This window comes from Trachypithecus francoisi, unplaced genomic scaffold (genome assembly GCF_009764315.1).
Source record: "Trachypithecus francoisi isolate TF-2019V2 unplaced genomic scaffold, Tfra_2.0 Lachesis_group17, whole genome shotgun sequence".
Lineage (NCBI taxonomy): Eukaryota > Metazoa > Chordata > Mammalia > Primates > Cercopithecidae > Trachypithecus > Trachypithecus francoisi.
Window position 1 is genome coordinate 36,917,913 of NW_022681462.1, and position 19,343 is coordinate 36,937,255.

General features: G+C 45.3%; 1 protein-coding gene across 4 annotated transcripts in view; it reads left to right on the forward strand.

Annotated features, from left to right (window-relative positions):
• USP39 (ubiquitin specific peptidase 39) overlaps positions 1-19,343 on the forward strand; it is a 47,650-nt gene that overhangs the window by 22,473 nt on the left and 5,834 nt on the right. For 3 of the 4 annotated variants that reach the window (XM_033175307.1, XM_033175304.1, XM_033175305.1), the window contains exons 5-10: positions 1,142-1,294; positions 6,255-6,480; positions 11,364-11,441; positions 12,693-12,760; positions 14,500-14,688; positions 16,712-16,854. In XM_033175307.1, coding sequence (XP_033031198.1) covers positions 6,339-6,480; positions 11,364-11,441; positions 12,693-12,760; positions 14,500-14,688; positions 16,712-16,854 — 620 coding nt within the window. In that variant the 5' untranslated portion in view covers positions 1,142-1,294; positions 6,255-6,338. The remainder of the gene's footprint in view (positions 1-1,141; positions 1,295-6,254; positions 6,481-11,363; positions 11,442-12,692; positions 12,761-14,499; positions 14,689-16,711; positions 16,855-19,343) is intronic. The other variant, XM_033175306.1, reaches the window with a different exon arrangement.

Sequence of the window (19,343 nt, forward strand, 5' to 3'; positions counted from 1 at the left end):
TGCGGTGGCGCCATCACAGCTCACTGCAGCCTTGACCTCATGGGTTCAAGTGATCCTCCTACCTCAGCCTCCCACCTCAACCTCCCAAGTAGCTAGGACTGTAGGCATTACCATCATGGCCAGATACATTTTTTAAATTTTTTGTAGAGATGGAGTCTCACTGTGTTCTCCAGGTTGGTCATGTTCTGTTTATTTTTAAGGAAATGGTGGTATTTAGTCTTTGAAATACTGCTTTTTCTACTTGTAAAAATTTTATAAGCCTATTATTAATAGTTGAGATTAAAATAGTTATGGACAGGCTGAGTGCAGAGGCTCACACTTGTAATCCGAGCACTTTGGGAGGCGGAGGCAGGTGGGTCATTTGAGGTCAGGAGTTTGAGACCAGCCTGACCAACATGATGAGACTCCATTTCTACTAAAAATACAAAATTACCCTGGCATGGTGACACATGCCTGTAATCCCAGCTACTGGGGAGGCTGAGGCGGGAGAACTGCTTGAATCTGGGAGCGGGAGGTTGCAGTGAACCGAGATCTTGCCATGGCACTCTAGCCTGGGCAACAAGAGTGAAACTCCGTCTAAAAAAAAAAAGTATGGACAGTATTTATAGAGGGAGAAACTGGCCTCAGTTCAGTGTTTCAAAGTGAATTTGGGATGACCTCTGTCCAGTCTGTGACATAATGACTCTGGTAACCCTGCCTGAGAAGAGTCTGATCCTGCTCTTCCAGTACCAGGGACTCGTGGAGATCCTCAGTCTCACCCAGAATGGAGGAAACTCTCCTGCTCCAAAGCTAGGTACATGTGCTGCTCCCAGGAGGTTCTATCTGAGACTTAGACTGCCTTTAGGAACTTAATAGTTTCTGGCAGTCAGTTTTCATGAGTTGACCAGACCTGAGGTCTATGAAAAGACCTGGGATTCAGTGATTTTGGGTTAGACACAGAGATTCCCTTATAGATTAGCCATGGGAGAGGATCTACCCTGTGTTACTTCAATCTTTATACCTACTGATTGAGACTTTTTCTGTGTGTGGTGGGATGTTCATGGCCAAAGTGTTCTTTGTTTTTGTAGAAATTGCTGTTGTTTGTAGACATTTCTTGTGAACTCAGCTCTTAAACAACTTAGCATTTTCTTTTGCTTTGCAGTATGTGTTGAAGCCCACTTTCACAAAGCAGCAAATTGCAAACTTGGACAAGCAAGCCAAATTGTCCCGGGCATATGATGGTACCACTTACCTGCCGGGTATTGTGGGACTGAATAACATAAAGGCCAATGACTATGCCAACGCTGTTCTTCAGGTAAGATCAAGACGGGAACACTGAGGAAGAGAAGGACACCCAGAAGGCCGGGCACAGTGGCTCACCCCTGTAATCCCAGCACTTTAGGAGGCCAAGGCAGGCGGATTGCCTGAGGTCAGGAGTTCCAGCCAGCCTGGCCAACATGGCGGAACCCTGTCTCTACTAAAAATATAAAAATTAGCCAGGTATGGTGGTGCAAGCCTGTAATCCCACCTATTCGGCAGGCTGAGGTGGTAGAATCAACTTGAATCCGGCAGGCAGAGGTTATAGTGACCCAAGATCGTGCCACTGCACTCCAGCCTGGGGAACAGAGTGAGACTCTGTTTCAAGAAAAAATAAAAAAGAGAGGGACAGGAAATAGTATGTGTACTGGCCAAGGAATTACTGCCTTTGGCCGGGCGTGGTGGTTCATACCTGTAATCGCAGCACTTTGGGAGGCCAAGGTGGGAGGATCACCTGAGGTCAGGAGTTCGAGACCAGCTTGGCCAACATGGAGAAACCCCATCTCTACTAAAAATACAAAATTAGCCGGGTGTGGTGGTGCATGCCTGTAATCCCAACTACTTGGGAGGCTGAGGCAGGAGAATCACTTGAACCTGGGAGGCGGAGGTTGCAGTGAGCCGATATCATGCCATTGCACTCCAACCTGGGCAACAAGAGCGAAACTCCTTCATCTCAAAATAGAAATTACTGCCTTCTTATAGAGTATAGTCAGATGATCCTCAGACACCAAGTCTTGCTAAGGACTCTACTTGAGTAGTTGTTCTGCAACAGGCAGAGCATTCCTTTGCTCACTGGGCTGCTGTCAAATGGTGAGGCTTTTTCTAGCCTCTGGCTCATGGCCTCTGTAACTTCCAGGGAATGCGGGACCAAGTCTGTGTTGCCTTGCAGTGTCAAGTAAGAAACATGCCGGATGTATTTTTTTTTTTTAAATGGTATAGATGTTTGTCATGCTGGCTGATCAATGACTTTCTCTTGCCCATATGCTCATAACCCTGAAATGGAAAAGACAGAAAACCAAAGTTGTCCTATTTTCTTTTCTTTTTTTTTTTTTTTTTTTTTTTTGAGACGGAGTCTCAGTCTGTTGTCCAGGCTGGAGTGTAGTGATGGGATCTCAGCTCGCTGCAACCTCTGCCGCCTGGGTTCAGGCGATTCTCCTGCTTCAGCCTCCCGAGTAGCTGGGATTACAGGCGCCTGCCACTGTGCCTGGCTGATTTTTGTAGTTTTAGTAGAGACAGGGTTTCACCATCTTGGCCAGGCTGGTCTTGAACTCTTGACCTTGTGATCCACCTGCCTCAGCCTCCCAAAGTGCTGGGATTACAGGTGTGAGCCACCACGCCTGGCCAATTTTTAAATGTTGGTAAGTATAATAAGAAAACAATAATTCTACTTCACCGAGAACATGATTAAAAAATTATAATCGTAAACACAGGCTTACTGGGGAAAAAATGTATAGATTGTGAGAGGCTGGGCACGGTGGCTCATGCCTCTAATCCCAGCTCTTGGGGAGGCCAAAGTGGCAGGGTCCCTTGAGGCCAGTAGTTTGAAACCAGCCTGGCAACATAGCGAGACCCTGTCTCTGTTTAAAAAAAAAAATTAGGCTGGGCGCAGTGGCTCAAGCCTGTAATCCCAGCACTTTGGGAGGCCGAGATGGGCGGATCACGAGGTCGGGAGATCGAGACCATCCTGGCTAACATGGTGAAACCCCGTCTACTAAAAATACAAAAAACTAGCCGGGCGAGGTGGCGGGCGCCTGTAGTCCCAGCTACTCCGGAGGCTGAGGCAGGAGAATGGCGTAAACCCAGGAGGCGGAGCTTGCAGTGAGCTGAGATCCGGCCACTGCACTCCAGCCTGGGCGACAGAGCAAGACTCCGTCTCAAAAAAAAAAATTTAGCTGGGCACGATGGTGCATGAATGTCTGTGGTCCTAGCTGTTTGGGAGGCTGAGGTGGGAGGATCCCGTCAGCCCAGGGATTCAAGGCTGTTGGAGAATTTTGAGGACTTTGAGAAGTACAGGCATTACTGGTGTGAGCCACTGCACCCAACCTTGCTTCACTTCTAAAGTTGATTATTTATATTTTTTTCTTGAGTTATTGCATCTTACAGACTCCTTTCCTATTGGTTCATCTGACTGAGCTTTAAGAAATATATGATGAAATTATGCCCTTTTCTGTTGGATATGTTGCAAATGTTTTCTGCTAGTACTTATTTGGCCTTTAAATTTTTTTAAGTGATATTTTTGTCATGAAGAATTGGACAAAAAACTGTAAAGGCATATTTTTTACATTCGGTGTCTGCTCTTGGTGTCATGCCTAGTCTGTGGAAAGGTCAAATTCTTAGGTAGAGAGAGACTTTTCATCAGATTGTTCCCTTTAAATCCTCTCATGGCTGCGTGAAAACTAATTTTTTTTGAGATGGAGCCTTGCTCTGTCTCCCAGGCTGGAATGCAGTGGCGCAATCTCAGCTCACTGCAACCTCTGCCTCCCAGGTTCAGGCGATTCTCCTGCCTCAGCCTCCCAAGTAGCTGGGACTACAGGTACGTGCCACCACGCCCGGCTATTTTTTTGTATTTTTAGTAGAGATGGGGTTTCATCATGTTAGCCAGGATGGTCTCGATCTCCTGACCTTGTGATCCGCTCCCCTCGGCCTCCCAAAGTACTGGGATTACAGGTGTAAGCCACCGTGCCCAGCTGAGTGAAAACTATTATAGGATGGAGAGATAGAATTTGGATTTGGTCAGAGCTGTTAGTCTTGGCTTTCTGATGAATTTTAGTTCGTGTAGGAACGTCTCTTTATAAAAATAAATGGATGAACAAACCCTGTGTGATGTTGTTTCCGCTAAAATAGGGTTGACTGGACCAGGTCATCCATCTGGAGGGTGGATAATTCTTCTCTGAGGATGCCCAATATTATTTGTATTGTTGCTGAAGCCAGAGTGCAACATTTCTCCATAAGATAGACAATGGAGAATTAGAATAAACTTTATCCATCCTCTTGTTTTGAGAGTAAATCTCTCTTTGTAGTAATTATTCTACAAGTTGGAAGTCCTTGTTTCTTTAGCTGGGCTCAGCTTGTCAGGGCTTTCCTAATCCCCTCTATGGTTAAAGTGCTTTCTGTGTTCTGAGTTGTCTTCCTTAGAGATGCCTGGGTTTATTACGTTTAGCAGAAACCCTTCTAGCTGACTCCCTGAATAGACGACCTTGTTTAAGAAAGAAATGTGTTCATGGTAAGCACAGTGCTGGTTAGGAAGGACCTGTGGGGATACTGCATTTTTATTTAGGGTCTGCTTGGTCCTCCTCTTCCCAGTTTTGTTTTGTTTTTTTTGAGATGGAATTTCGCTCTTTTTGCCCTGGCTGGAGTGCAATGGAGCGATCTCGGCTTACTGCAACCTCTGCCCCTCCGGGTGATTCTCCTGCCTCAGCCTCCCGAGAGGCTGGAATTACAGGCACTCACCACCATGCCCAGCTAATTTTGTATTTTTAGTAGAGATGGGGTTTCACCGTGTTGGCCTTGCAGGTCTCAAACTCCTGACCTCAAATGATCCACCTGCCTTGGCCTCCCAAAGTGCTAGGATTGTGGACATGAGCCACTGCACCCGGACCCTTCCTCCCAGTTTTGTAGCTCAGGCTAATGAGCCTGTGTTTCTTCCTGAAACCAATACGGCTAATTTTTATCTTTCTGCTTAATGAGATCCAATTTGCTTTTATTGTCCTAAACCTTTTGACCGTTTTCTCTTTTTCTCTTTTTTTTTTTTTTGGAGATGGAGTTTTGCTCTCGTTGTCCAGGCTAGAGTGCAGTGGTGCCATTTTGGCTCACTGCAACTTCCGCCTCCTGGATTCAAGTGATTCTCCTGCCTCAGCCTCCCGAGTAGCAGGGATTACAGGCACCTGCCAGCACACCTGGCTAATTTTTGTATTTTTGGTAGAGAGGGGGTTTCACCATGTTGGCCAGGCTGGTCTTGAACTCCTGATCTCAGGTGATCCTCCCGCCTCGGCCTCCCAAAGTGCTGGGATCACAGGCATGAGCCACCTCGCCTGGCCCACCATTTTCCATCGTAACAGTATATTTACTTTTTAAAAAAAATTTTGCCTGTGCACGGTGGCTCAGGCATGAGAATTGCTTGAAGCCTGGAGGCCGAGGTTGCAGTGAGCCGAAATCATGCCACTGCACTCCAGCCTGGGGGATGGAGCAAGACTCTGTCTCCAAAAATAAAAAAAAAATTTCAATAGGTTTTTGTGGAACAGTTGGTTTTTGGTTACATGAATAAATTATTTAGTGGTGATTTCTGAGATTTTGGTCACTCATTGCCCGAGCAGTGTACACTGTACCCGATGTGCAGTCTTTTATCCCTCACCCCTCCTCACACTCTTTCCCTCAAGTCCCCAAAGATCATTGTATCATTCTTACTCCTTTGTGTCTTCACAGCTCCCTATATTTACTTTTATGTACAATTATATGGTTTTATTATGGGAAAACATCAAATTTTAAAATAATTTTCATATTATTTTAGTGTGGAGTTGAGAGATGGGAGAACTGTGTTTCCTAGGTAGTTATTTTTGCTTCAACCAAAATGGATGATGAAGGAAAGGGTATTTGGATTCTACCTTTCTATCTTATGAATTTAAGTATTGTCACAGCATAATTAGAGTAACAAAAGGAAATTGTTGAATAAGTTGAAAGAGATTTGAATACCTGTGGGTTTTTTTTTTGTTTTGTTTTAACCTTCTTTGTGGTATCCACATCAGCAAAGTGTCTGTAGAAGTGTAGGTCATATGAAACTCAACATTAATGATATTTCTGTAATGTGAGCCTGGGTAGGATTCTCCAAGGGTCGATTTACTTTGGCTCTTTAAGGCCATCACAGGCACATCACAAGATTCTGTTAGAACTTTAGTTGGGAGAGCTTGGCTCAAGGGATCCTACAAAGGGGCTTTGGGTTAATCGGAGTGTTTGATTTTCAGGCTCTATCTAATGTTCCTCCTCTCCGGAACTACTTTCTGGAAGAAGACAATTATAAGAACATTAAGCGTCCTCCAGGGGATATCATGTTCTTGTTGGTCCAGCGTTTTGGAGAGCTGATGAGAAAGCTCTGGAACCCTCGAAATTTCAAAGCACATGTGTCTCCCCATGAGATGCTTCAGGCGGTTGTACTTTGCAGTAAGAAGACTTTTCAGATCACCAAACAAGGTAAGAACAAGTCATTCATGTTTCAGGACAAGAAAACTAGTTTGATGAACAAATTTATTTCTACTTGGCAGTGATTTTTTTTTAATTAATTAATTTTATTTTATTTTATTTTATTTTTTTGAGATGGAGTCTCACTCTGTCACCCAGACTGGAGTACAATGGCATGGTCTCAGCTCACTACAACCTCTGCCTCCAGGGTTCAAGCGATTCTCCCACCTCAGCCTCCCGAGTAGCTGGGACTACAGGCGCATGTCACCATGCCCGGCTTATTTTTGTATTTTTAGCAGAGATGGGATTTCACTGTGTTGGCCAGGCTGATCTCGAACTCCTGACCTCGTGATCCACCCTACTTGACCTCCCAAGTGCTGGGATTACAGGCATGAGCCACTGCACCTGCTTTTTTTGTTTTGTTTTGTTTTGTTTTGTTTTAAGAGACAGAGTCTTGCTCTTTTGACCAGGCTGGAGTACAGTGGTGGGATTTGTAGCTCACTGCAGCCTTGAACTTCTGGACTGAAGGGATCCTCTTGCCTCAACTTCAGGTAGCTGTGATTACAGGCGTGAGCCACTGTGCCCAGCTGCAGTGAATCTTGAGAGTAGCCAGGAGTGTCCAGTGGATTGTGTGGTTAGGTTCCTCATTCTTCTCTGACCAGTCTGCCCTGCAAAGAGTCCTAGGAGATTCCAGCTGAATAGAAAGTCGATCTTATTTGGTAAATTAGTATGGCTTAGGGGAATACCAGGAGACTGGGAAAGACACTAGCTTTTATTAAACACCTGTCACCTATCCTCATTTTTTCATGTCCCACATTAGGGTATTCTGATGATTTTTTTTTTTTTTTTTTTGAGACCGAGTCTTGCTCTATTGCCCAGGCTGGAGTGCAGTGGTGTGATCTGTGCTCACTGCAGCATCTGCCTCCTGGGTTCAAGGGATTCTTCTGCCTCAGCCTCCCAAGTAGTTGGGATTACAGATGCCCGCCAACGTGCCCAGCTAATTTTTGTATTTTTAGTAGAGAGGGGGTTTCACCATGTTGGCCAGGCTGGTCTTGAACTCCTGACCTCAGGTGATTCACCCGCTTTGGCCTCCCAAAGTGCTGGGATTATGGGTGTGAGCCACTGCACCCAGCCTCTGATGAACTATTTTGAGTGTTTTTATCTCTCCAGACCCAATGTGTTATTGCCTTATGAGTAAAGCGGACAGTGTAACTTTGTACCTAAATCTCATACCATATCGTCTAGCATCCATATTAGTTTATTCAGCGTTCACTCATGGTGCTAGGTTTTAGAGCAGAAGAGATAAGAAACAAGATTTTTCTCTTTGAAGAACTCACAGTCTAGTGGGGAAATAAAGTTATGTAGAAAGGTTGAGTGTGCTGGCACAAGCCTGTGGTCTGAGCTACTTGGGAGGCTGAGGCAGGTTGCTTGAGCCCAGGAGTTCAAGGCTACAGTGAGCTATGATCACACCACTGCACTCCAGCTGGGTAACGGAGGAAGACCTTGTCTTTAAAAATAAGTAAGCAAATTTCAACTGTCTTTTTTTGTTTTTTGAGACGGAGTCTCTCTCTGTTGCCTAGGCTGGAGTGCAGTGGCGTGATCTTGGCTCACTGCAACCTCTGTCTCCCGGAATCAAGTGATTCTCCTGCCTTAGCCTCCTGAGTAGCTGGGACTACAGGCATGTGCCACCTCGCCCGGCTAATTTCTTTTGTATTTTTAGTAGAGACGGGGTTTCACAGTGTTAACCAGGCTGGTCTCAATCTCCTGACCTCGTGATCCGCCCTCCTCAGCCTCCCAAAGTGCTGGGATTACAGGCGTGAGCCACCGCGCCTGGCTCAACTATCTTTTTTTAGAAAAGGTAATTATAGGTGTTAAGTGCTGTGCTATGGGAGGGGAGCATGGAGTAAGGACCCCCTCAACTGAACATGTGGGAGGTAGATAAGAGGTCAGAGTGGAGGAAGAGACCCTGAGTTTTAGGTAGATGTGGAGGCAGGTTGGGATGGGGAGTGAACATTCCAGGTAGAGAGGACATGGTGGGCAGAAGAGAAAAGTGCCTGGCGTAGACAGACTGCAAGTAGCTGGACCCTTGGACTCCAGGGGTCAAGGGAGAGCCAAGATGTAGCTCCTGAGGGAGGGACCAGATGGCCTGGTTTGTAAGCCACCATAAAGAGCTTGGATTATATCCTGACAATAGTTGGAATCATTGAAGGCTTTTTTTTTTTTCTTTTTTCGGAGAGGGAGTCTCACTCTGTTGCCCAGCCTGGAGTGCAGTAGTGTGATCTTGGCTCACTGCAGCTTCTGTCTCCCAGGTTCAAGCAATTCTCCTGCCTCAGCCTCTGGAGTAGCTGGGAATACAGGCACCTGCCACCATACCTGGCTAATTTTTTGGTATTTTTAGTAGAGACGGGGTTTCACTATGTTGGTCAGGCTGGTGTTGAACTTCTCACCTCAGGTGATCCGCCTGCCTCGGCTTCCCAAAGTGCTGGGATTACAGCCATGAACCATTATGCCCGACCTCATTGAAGGCTTTTAACAAAAATGTGACATCAGACTTAATTTGTTTTAAAAACATTTCTAGCTGGGCATGGTCATTCACACCTGTAATCCCAGCACTTTGGGAGGTTGAGGTGGGTGGATCACTTGAGCCCAGGAGTTCGAGACCATCCTGCGCAACATAGTGAAACCCTGTATCTACAACAAGTTTTTAAAAATTACTCAGGCATGGTGGTGTGTACCCGTAGTTCTAGCTACTTGAGAGGCTGAGGTTGGAGGATCACACGAGCCTAGGAGGTAGAGGCTGCAGTGAGCCATGTTAGCTCCACTGTACTCCAGTCTGGGCAACAGAGTGAGACCTCTATCTGTAAAATAAAAAAAAAAAACATTATTCTGACTGAGGATTGACTTAGAGGGGACATCGAGTAGTGGCTTTGACTCTTAAAAGCCTTTCTCCTTAGTTAAGGAGAAATAGGAGGAATCAAGGTGATAAGGAATGGGGCCCATGGAGCACTTGGTTCAGGGTTAGTAGGAAATAAGATACACTTCCGGTGGATGATATATATTGATCAGAAGCCCCATGATTTAGTCTTAACTGAGCAGAAGTTATAAACTATTTGGGCTTGGCAATTGATGGTGTTTAGTAGTTTACAACATGGCCAATAAAATCTTAATCTGGGGCCAGGCACCCTGGCTCATGCCTGTAATCCCAGCACTTTGGGAGGCCGAAGTGGGAGGATTGCTTGAGCCCAAGAATTCAACACCAGCCTGAGCGACATAGGGAGACTCCCTCTTGACAAAAAATCGAAAAGTTAGCCGGGCATGATGGCACACGCCTGTAGTCCCAGCTACTTGGGAAACTGAGGTGGAAGGATTCCTCGGCCCTGGGAGGCAGAGCTTGCAGTGAGCTGAGGTTGTGTCACTGCACTCCAGCCTGGGCGACAGAGCGAGACCCTGTGTTGGGAAAAAAAAATCTGGATGCCTCACCCTTCTAAACAGGTGACAGCCTGTTTGTGTGCTTTGTAGGACCATCTAATTCCCAGGAACTAGGTGGCTAGGTTGTCTTGTGTTTATAGGGATATTTCTGTTTCTGGACCAACTCTCTGAGCTCCCAGGGTTTTATATTAAGGCTACAACAAAGGAAAAAATTTTTGCTGAGAATGATGTTTTTGTGGACCATGAATGGATGGATCAATGTCAGCATTCACTGTTTTCCACAGGTGACTTCTGGCCTGAAGGTGGATAGTGGGGCCTGTCAGCTTTTGGCAGTTTGGAAAGTTACGGCATAATTGGGTTGTAGAGTTGCAGAAAAATCAGTTGAGAATGAATGTGTCTAGTTTCTTCTATCACAGCCAGTGTTGGCTATGATAGTTACGATGTCACATAAACATAATTTCCTCCATCTCTGAGACCTAGTAGGTTATTACTTGCCTAGCGTTTAGATGTGTGAAGTGTTTCTTGCTGTGGTAGTTGTCCTGTAAAAGCATTCTATGTATGGAATAAAAAGAAAATCATTATATGGAGTTGTCAGGGGTCTCTGGGTTTAGAGAAATGAAATTGAGAAAGATATACTATAGTCTTTGAGATTTTAATTGGGTGAGCAGAGAGGAACTAAATAGAAGCAAATCTTAGTTGATGAGAAAGTAGACATTAGGCTGAGGTGGGAGGATCCCTTGAGGTCAAGAGTTTGAGACCAGCCTGGCCAACATGGTGAAGCCCCATCTCTACTAAAAATACAAAAATTAGCTGGGCCTGGTGGCAGGCGCCTGTAATCCTAGCTACTTGGGAGGCTGAGGTGGGAGAATCGCTTGAACCCGGGAGGGGAGGTTGTAGTGAGCTGAGATCATGTCACTTGCACTCCAACCTGGGCAACAGCGCGGGATTCTGTCTCAAAAAAAAAAAAAAAAAAAGTAGCCATTATCCCAGAAATGTCTGAGTGGCAGGCTCCGTAGACAGGATTTTCATGGAATATTGTCAATCTGCTTGTTTCCAGAACCCCTTGTTCTGTATGCCTTTTCAGTCTGCATGCTAGTCACTTTCCTATAAGATAGGAATCTTTGTGAGCTACAGAAGGAAAGAAGGAAGTGTGAGCTCACTCTGGAGAGAAGTGGATGTTAAAAGGTCATATTCATTTGTTTTGGTCATCCCTGAGTGATGCGATACAGTTCTGGTATGAATCAGATAGCCTATGGAGAGAGTCAAGATCAGAAGAGTTAGAGCTTGACCTTGAGGAGTGCCAGCATTTAATGATCAGATAGAGGAGGATGCACAGGAGTTGGGATGGGATGGGATGCCATGGCCAGAGAGGAAGGGGGAGAATCAGGAATGCCAACCAGTGCATGGTTTGAGTTAACTCTGATGCCACTTAGCTTCAACGTTTTCCATCCTTCCTTTTTTTCCAGGGGATGGAGTCGACTTTCTGTCTTGGTTTCTGAATGCTCTGCACTCAGCTCTGGGGGGCACAAAGAAGAAAAAGAAGAGTAAGTCATTTACTGATAAAAAAAAGGAGCTCTTTTTTTCCCTTTTAAAAAACTTTGCATGTGGGCACGATGGCTCATGCTTATAATCCTCTTTGAGAGGCCGAGGTGGGTGGATTACCTGAGGTCAGGAGTTTGAGACCGACCTGGCCAACATGGTGAAACCCCATCTCTACCAAAAATACAAAAGTTAGCCGGGTGTGGTGGCTGTAGTCCCAGTGACTTGGGAGGCTGAGGCAACTTCCCATTCTTTTGTTAACTCTTTATCTGGGGTAGGGTGGTATCTATTTTATACATAAACTAAATGTTCTTTCTGAATAGGCCCCTCTGCATAGTTTTTGCTAGAATATGGTTATAGTCACAATGATATTTTATTTTATATATTTTTTGAGACGGAGTCTTGCTCTGTCACTTAGGCTGGAGTGCAGTGGCACGGTCTCAGTTCGTGATAGCCTCCATCTCCTAGGTTCAAGCAGTTCTCCTCCCTCAGCCTCCCAAGAGTAGCTGGGATTACAGGCACCTACCACCATGCTCAGCTAATTTTTGTATTTTTAGTAGAGATGGGATTTCACCTTGTTGGCCAGGCTGGTCTCAAACTCCTGACCTCAGGTGGTCTGCCCAAAGTACTGGGATTATAGGCGTGATGGTGTCTTCATGTGGGATTGTGGCCTGTTGCTCTTCCCACTGGGTGGCCCTGCCCTCTCTACCAGGTGTCTGCAGCCTGTGTTAACCCTCTGAACTCTCAAACTTACGTTTTGGCAGGATTCTAGAACTTGGTTGTGCTTTCTCTCTTGTTGCTTTGATCCTGTTCTGGCCCATCTCTTAGTCTGTCATTGTCCTCTTGTCTTCATTACAGTTTGGACATTGTCTCCCTTTGAAAGTAGCTTATGGTTATGGGAAGTTCCTTGGTTTTCCTTGTTTCGCTTGTGAATTTTTTTTGTAATTCATATATTGCCGGGCTCTGTAAATCATTCCTTCATTTTGAATACATTTACCTTTTCTTTTATGGACCAGGCCCTGTGATGGAGGATCAAAAGTTGTCTTAAGGAAGAGAAATAAAGTAATTATTTACACAAATAATTATAAAGGTACCCTGGTGGTATATGGTACTAAAGGAAACTTCTGTGTTTAGTGAGAGCTCTGGGTCTTTTGCTGGAAGATGCTGGTTTATTTCAGAAATTTAGAAGCTGGAAATATATTTTAGACATGTTTTCCATCCTCATGGAATTTGTCTCTTGCTTCCTGTTTGTGCAGCTATTGTGACTGATGTTTTCCAGGGGTCCATGAGGATCTTCACTAAAAAGCTTCCCCATCCTGATCTGGTGAGTTAGCTGAGCCTGGGTCTTGGACTGATTTATATTGCTTGAGGGGATATAGGGGAGATGAAGAGATGCTTAGAGAACTGACAAGCCTGCTTGCCCCATGAAGAGGTTCAACAAAGCACCTGCCTAGTGGCAGCTCATTTTTCAGTTTGAGAGTTAGTGGTTGGATGTACTTTGCTGGTTAAAGTGTTCTGGCCAACTAAGTGGTGCTGCTGTGTTTTTTCAGAAAGCTCAGCTAAGCTTTCTTTTTGTTTTTCTGAGACGGTCTTCCTCTTTCGCCAAGGCTGGAGTGCAGTGGCGCCATCTCCACTCACTGCAACTTCTACTTTCTGGGTTCAAATGATTCTCCTGCCTTAGCCTCCTGAGTAACTGCGATTACAGGCGCTTGCCACCATACCTAGCTAATTTTGTATTTTTAGTAGTGACAGGGCTTCACCATGTTGGTCCAGGCTGGTCTGGAACTCCTGACCTCAGGTGATCTGCCTGCCTTGGCCTCCCAAACTGTTGGGATTACAGGCATGAGCCACTGTGCCTGGCCCTCAGCTAAGCTTCTTAGATGGTCTTAGAGCTTTTCTTTTTTGAGATGGAGTTTAGCTCTTGTTGCCCAGTCTGTAGTGCAATGTCATGATCTCGGCTCACTGCAACCTCCACCTCCCGGGTTCAAGCAATTCTCCTGCCTCAGCCTCCCAAGTAACTGGGATTACAGGCATGTGCTACCAAACCTGGCTAATTTTTCTATTTTTAGTAGACACGAGGTTTTACCATGTTGGTCAGGCTGGTCTCAAACTCCTGACCTTAGGTGATCCACCCGCCTTGGCCTCCCAAAGTGCTGGGATTACAGGCGTGAGCCATGTGCCTGGCCCACTTTCTTTCTTTTTTTAATGGATTTTTTTTTTTTTTTTTTTCTTTTTGAGACAAGGTCTCACTCTGTCACTCAGGCTGAGTGTAGTGGCGTGATTATGGTTCACTACAGCCTCAACCTCCCCTGCTCAAGTGATCCTCCCACCTCAGCCTCCCCAGAAACTGGAACTATAGATGCACAGCACCACACTGGGCTAATTTTTTATTTTTATTTTAGTTTTATTTATTTATTTTATTGAGACGGAGTTTCACTCTTGTTGCCCAGGCTGGAGTGCAATGGCACGATCTTGGCTCACTGCAACCTCCGCCTCCCAAGTTCAAGTTGTTCTCCTGCCTCAGCCTCCCAAGTAGCTGGGATTACAGGCATGCACCACCACGCCCAGCTGATTTTATATTTTTAGTAGAGATGGGGTTTCTCTATGTTGGTCAGGTTGGTCTCGAACTCCCGACCTCAGGTGATCTAACTCCTTCCGCCTCCCAAAGTGCTGAGATTACAGATGAGAGCCGTCGTGCCTGGCCGGTTTTTATTATAGAGATGGAGTCTCCCCATGTTGCCCAGGCTGGTCTCGAAGTCCTGGACTCAAGCAATCCTCTCACCTTTGTCTCCCAAAGTGTTGAGATTACAGGTGTGAGCCATCACACTTGGCCTCAGAGCTTTTTAGATAGTCTGGTATATAAGCAAAATCTCTTTAAAGAAGGAAACCTGTTGGTTCTTAAGTTAATCTAACCAGGTGGTGCATGCCAACTGCCCAGTCTCTCAGGCACCTCTCTTTGTTCTTTGAGATGAAGGAAATGTCAGCGTAGCAAAACACCGGTTCTGTGTTTGTTCCTATATCACTCACACTCCTTTCCTTTATTTTCTTCTCATTCATTTCTAGCCAGCAGAAGAAAAAGAACAGTTGCTCCATAATGACGAGTACCAGGAGACAATGGTGGAGTCCACTTTTATGTACCTGACACTTGACCTTCCTACTGCCCCCCTCTACAAGGACGAGAAGGAGCAGCTCATCATTCCCCAAGTGCCACTCTTCAACATCCTGGCCAAATTCAATGGCATCACTGAGAAGGTAGCCCATTAACACACCTGCCCTGCCTATACTTTGCGCTCTCGACTTTTTCATTTTCTTTTTTTTTCAAGACAGAGTTTTGCTCTTGTCGCCCAGGCTGGAGTGCAGTGGCATGATTTCAGCTCACTGCAATCTCCACCTTCCAGTTTCAAGCGATTCTCCTGCCTCAGCCTCCTGAGTAACTGGGATTACAGACATCCACCACCATGCTCGGCTAATTTTTTGTATTTTTAGTAGAGATGAGATTTCAGCATGTTGGCCAGGCTGGTCTCGAACTCTTGACCTCAAGTGATCCACCTGCCTCGCCTCCCAAAGTGCTGGAATTACAGGCGTGAGCCACCACGCCCGGTCCATTTTCATTTTATACATAAGAATCACCACATGTGTGTGATGTATTTATTATAAAGTATATGGACTTTATTGAGCCTCCCAGACTCCTTGGTGTTTCTAGCTGGTCACCCCCAACTCTTAACTTACAGTGCCCTTCTTTTTATTATTTTCTGAGACAGGGTCTTGCTCTGTCACCCAGGCTGGGGTGCAGTGGCATGATCATGGCTCACTGCAACTTCAAACTCTTGGGCTCAAGTGATCCTCTCACCTTAGCCTCCTGAGTAGCTGGGACTTTTTGGTAGAGATGGGGGTTTCTCCATGTTGGTCAGGTTGGTCTCGAACTCCCAACCTCAGATGATCTACCCGCCTCGGCCTCCCAAAGTGCTGGGATTACAGGTGAGAGCCATCGTGCCCGGCCAATTTTTTATTTTGTGAAGATAAAAAAGACACGCTTCACCACGCCCAGCTAAGTTTTCTTGTAGAGAGAGCTCTCACTCTGTTGCCCAGGCTGGTCTTTAACTCCTGGCCTCAAGGTATCTTCCCACCTTGACCTCCCAAAGTATTGGGATTACAGATGTGAACCAGTGCCCAACCACAGTGCCCCCTCTTGTACTTCTCATATATCCTTTTTTCAGCTTTCTGCCTGCCTCTGGGTAGTATAGAGAAAGGAAGGTCATTTAGGAGAGGAGAAACTCCACAAAGTGGGGAGACATACTTTTTTTAAATTTTTTTTTGAGATGGAGTCTCACTCTGTTGCCTAGTCTGGAGTGCAGTGGTGTGATCTCAGCTCACTGCAACCTCCACCTACCGGGTTCAAACGATTCTTCTGCCTCAGCCTCCTGAATAGCTGGGACTACAGGTGCATGCCACTATGCCCAGCTAATGTTTGTATTTTTAGTAGAGATGAGGTTTCACCATGTTGGCCAGGCTGGTCTCGATCTCCTGGCCTCAAGTGATCTGCCTGCCTCAGCCTCTCAAAATATTGGGATTATAGAAATGAACCATTGTGCCTGGTTAGCTTGCTTTCTTTACATACATATATATATATATATATATATTTTTTTTTTTTTTCTTTTTTTTTTGAGACAGAGTCTCACTCTGTCGCCCAGGCTGGAGTGCAGTGACGCAATCTCGGCTCACTGCAAGCTCCGCCTCCTGGGTTCACACCATTCTCCTGGCTCAGCCTCCCGAGTAGCTGGGACTACAGGCATCCGCCACCATACCTGGCTAATTTTTTGTATTTTTAGTAGAGATGGGATTTCACCATGTTAGCCAGGATGGTCTCTATCTCCTGGCCTCGTGATCCACTGGCCTTGGCCTCCCAAAGTGCTGGGATTACAGGCGTGAGCCACCGCGCCGGCCTTTTTTTTTTTTTTTTTTTTTCTTTTTTGGTAGAGATCGGGTTTCACTATGTTGTCAAGGCTCGTCTCGAAGTTCTGTGCTGAAGTGATCCCCTTGCCTACAGTGATAGGATTACAGGCGTGAGCCGCCAGGCCCAGCCTTTTTTAAAAGTCAGCCTTAGCCAAACTGCACATCCTAAGCCTCATACATTATTTCTGGGACCAGGAGTCTTGTGAACTTTAGGTGTGAGGCAAAATTACATTTTCAAAAACCAAAATGAAAACCTCATGCCCCTGCTCTAATACCTACTGAACTTCAGCACTAATTTGAGAATTTTCTTTTTTTTCTCTAGGAATATAAGACTTACAAGGAGAACTTTCTGAAGCGCTTCCAGCTTACCAAGCTACCTCCATATCTAATCTTTTGTATCAAGAGATTCACTAAGAACAACTTCTTTGTTGAGAAGAATCCAACTATTGTCAATTTCCCTATTACGTAAGTAACATCCTGCTTCACTTCCTCTCACGAGGAGTGAACCTGGATTTCTTCTCTTATGTTTTTACCAGTATTAATTTTGGACTGTCTTAGTTGGGGATTACAATTAACAGAGCCTACCTACAGTAGATAACAGTTTTTATTGGAAGGATACACTTAACTTCAGGGACCACAAAAGGTGGATGTTTACTAGGAGGCAATCCCTATTTTATCTCCTCTCCTGTTGCTGGCCGGAAATTATAGTCCTCCTGCGTAGAGAAGAAGAAATGATGCAAGTAGGATAAGACAGGTAGAATTCTGCCTGGTTTGGAAGATGTCCTGAGTAGTGAGGGTCTGCCCATCTATTTGCCGGCCATCACACCTTTTTGCACACTGGAGTTGTACTAGATGCTTTTAATTTGCTTCCTTCTAACTCAGAAAACTTCTGCAAAATCCTTTTGGGGGTAGACTGTTGGTTTTCAGTTCTCAAGAGACAAGGTTTTTCACACTTAAGAAGATGTTGGGCCGGGCGTGGTGGCTCACACCTGTAATCCCAACATGTTGGGAGGCCAAGGCAGATGGATCGCTTGAGCTCAGGAGTTCAAGACCAACCTGGGCAACATGGCAAAACCCTGTCTCTACAAAAAAAATACAAAAAAATTAGCCCGATGTCGTGGTGCACACCTATAGTCCCAGCTACTTGAGGGGCTGAGGCAGGAGGATTGCTTGAACCTTGGAGATTGAGGCTACAGTGAGGTGAGATGGTGTCACTGCCCTGCACCCTGGGTGATAGAGTGTGATTGTGCTCAAAAAAAAAAAAAAAAGAAAGAAAGAAAGTAGTGTCAGTTTTAAATTCTACGTAGTGTTTAAGAAGGTAGTATCTAAAATTAAGAGGCCCGAGTTTTAGGCTCTCTTAGTGGTGGGACCTCAGACCCATAGTTTGCATGTTTTCTGGATATGTTCTCTCAAAGATAAAATGAGAGCTTGGAGTAGATGGGCCTGAGCCCTAGGGGTTTGTCTGGGTGTAACATCTTATTATAGTATTGCCAGGACTCTTAGAACCATGGAGGGTGAGGAGAGAGAACATTTGCAGTTGAGAATCACAGGCGAATTTTCTCTTTTCTCTTTTCCCCCACTTTTCTCCACTAGCATCTTCTTTGTGAGACAGTAGAATTAAATAGGGAGACATGGAGGTTTGTTCTCTGCCTCCTTGAGTAGGATGACAGAGCTGCTTTCTTTGAAAGTCTATGCATCAGGGTTTTATTTCAGCACTAGCCTCTTGTGAATTACCAGTCACCTGTCTGTTCCTGGTAGGTAGGGGCAGTCTTGATTCCAAGGGCAGCTCCAGAGGGAGGAAGACTGTGTATCAATGGTACTTCCTGCTCAGTTGCCACAGAAATTTCCTTGTCCCATTGTTTTCTTTTATGGGCCTAGAGTAGGCCCAGTATAAAAGTTTGTCCTTCAGAAGAGAAAGATTGGTTCTTAACTAGGCAGTCTTTTAGAGAACATCAAATTGTGACTAATTTTGGAAACTTGCACTTTTAAATATTTTATGTGCTGTAATTACTTCCAGTAATATGATTCTGGATCATTTCATCATCCATACTTCTTGAAAAGGATCCTTTTCATACCTGTCTTCTTGTGATTTATTCATAACACATCCTCTTTTTGTCAGAGTTATCAGACTTACGGTGATTAGGCACCCTCTGCTTATTTGGAGACAGAGATTTTTGAGGGCAGGTTTGAAGTTTCACTTTCAGATTATTAGCCATTCTCTTAACTGGTTTGTTGCTGTGGCTGGGAGATGAGTATAGTTTGCTCTTTTAGGCTGGGTGCAGTGGCTCTCATCTGTAATGTCACCACTTTGGGAGGCTGAGGTGGGAGGATTGCTTGAGCTCAAGAGTTAGAGACCAGCCTGGACAATATAGCAAGATCTCGTTTCTACTAAAAATAAAAAAAATGAATAGTTTGCTCCTTTTCCTGTTTACTAAAACAAAATGATTAAACGTAGTATTTCTCTTTTGCCACATGGACAGTTTTGGTTCAGTCATGAAATCTTGAGTATAAAGACTTCTCCGGGCTGGGCGGGTGGCTCACACCTGTAATCCCAGCACTTTGGGAGGCCGAGGTGGGTGGATCTTGAGGTCAGGAAATCGAGACCATCCTGGCTAACACGGTGAAACCCCGTCTCTACTAAAAATACAAAAAGTAGCTTGGCGTGGTGGCGGGCACCTGTAGTCCCAGGTACTGGGGTGGCTGAGGTAGGAGAATGGCGAGAACCCAGGAGATGGTGCTTGCAGTGAGCTGAGATAGCACCATTGCACTCCAGCCTGGGCGACAAAGAGCGAGACTCTGTCTCAAAAAAAAAAAAAAGACTTCTCTGATACTCATTTAGACAAGTCTAGTCAGCTTTTGTTCAAGCTGAAGAGAAAATGAGAAGTCAGCTTTTGGCAGCAGGAAGGCAGGTTGGCTATCTAGAGGTCACATGGACTCAGGACTCATATCTCCAT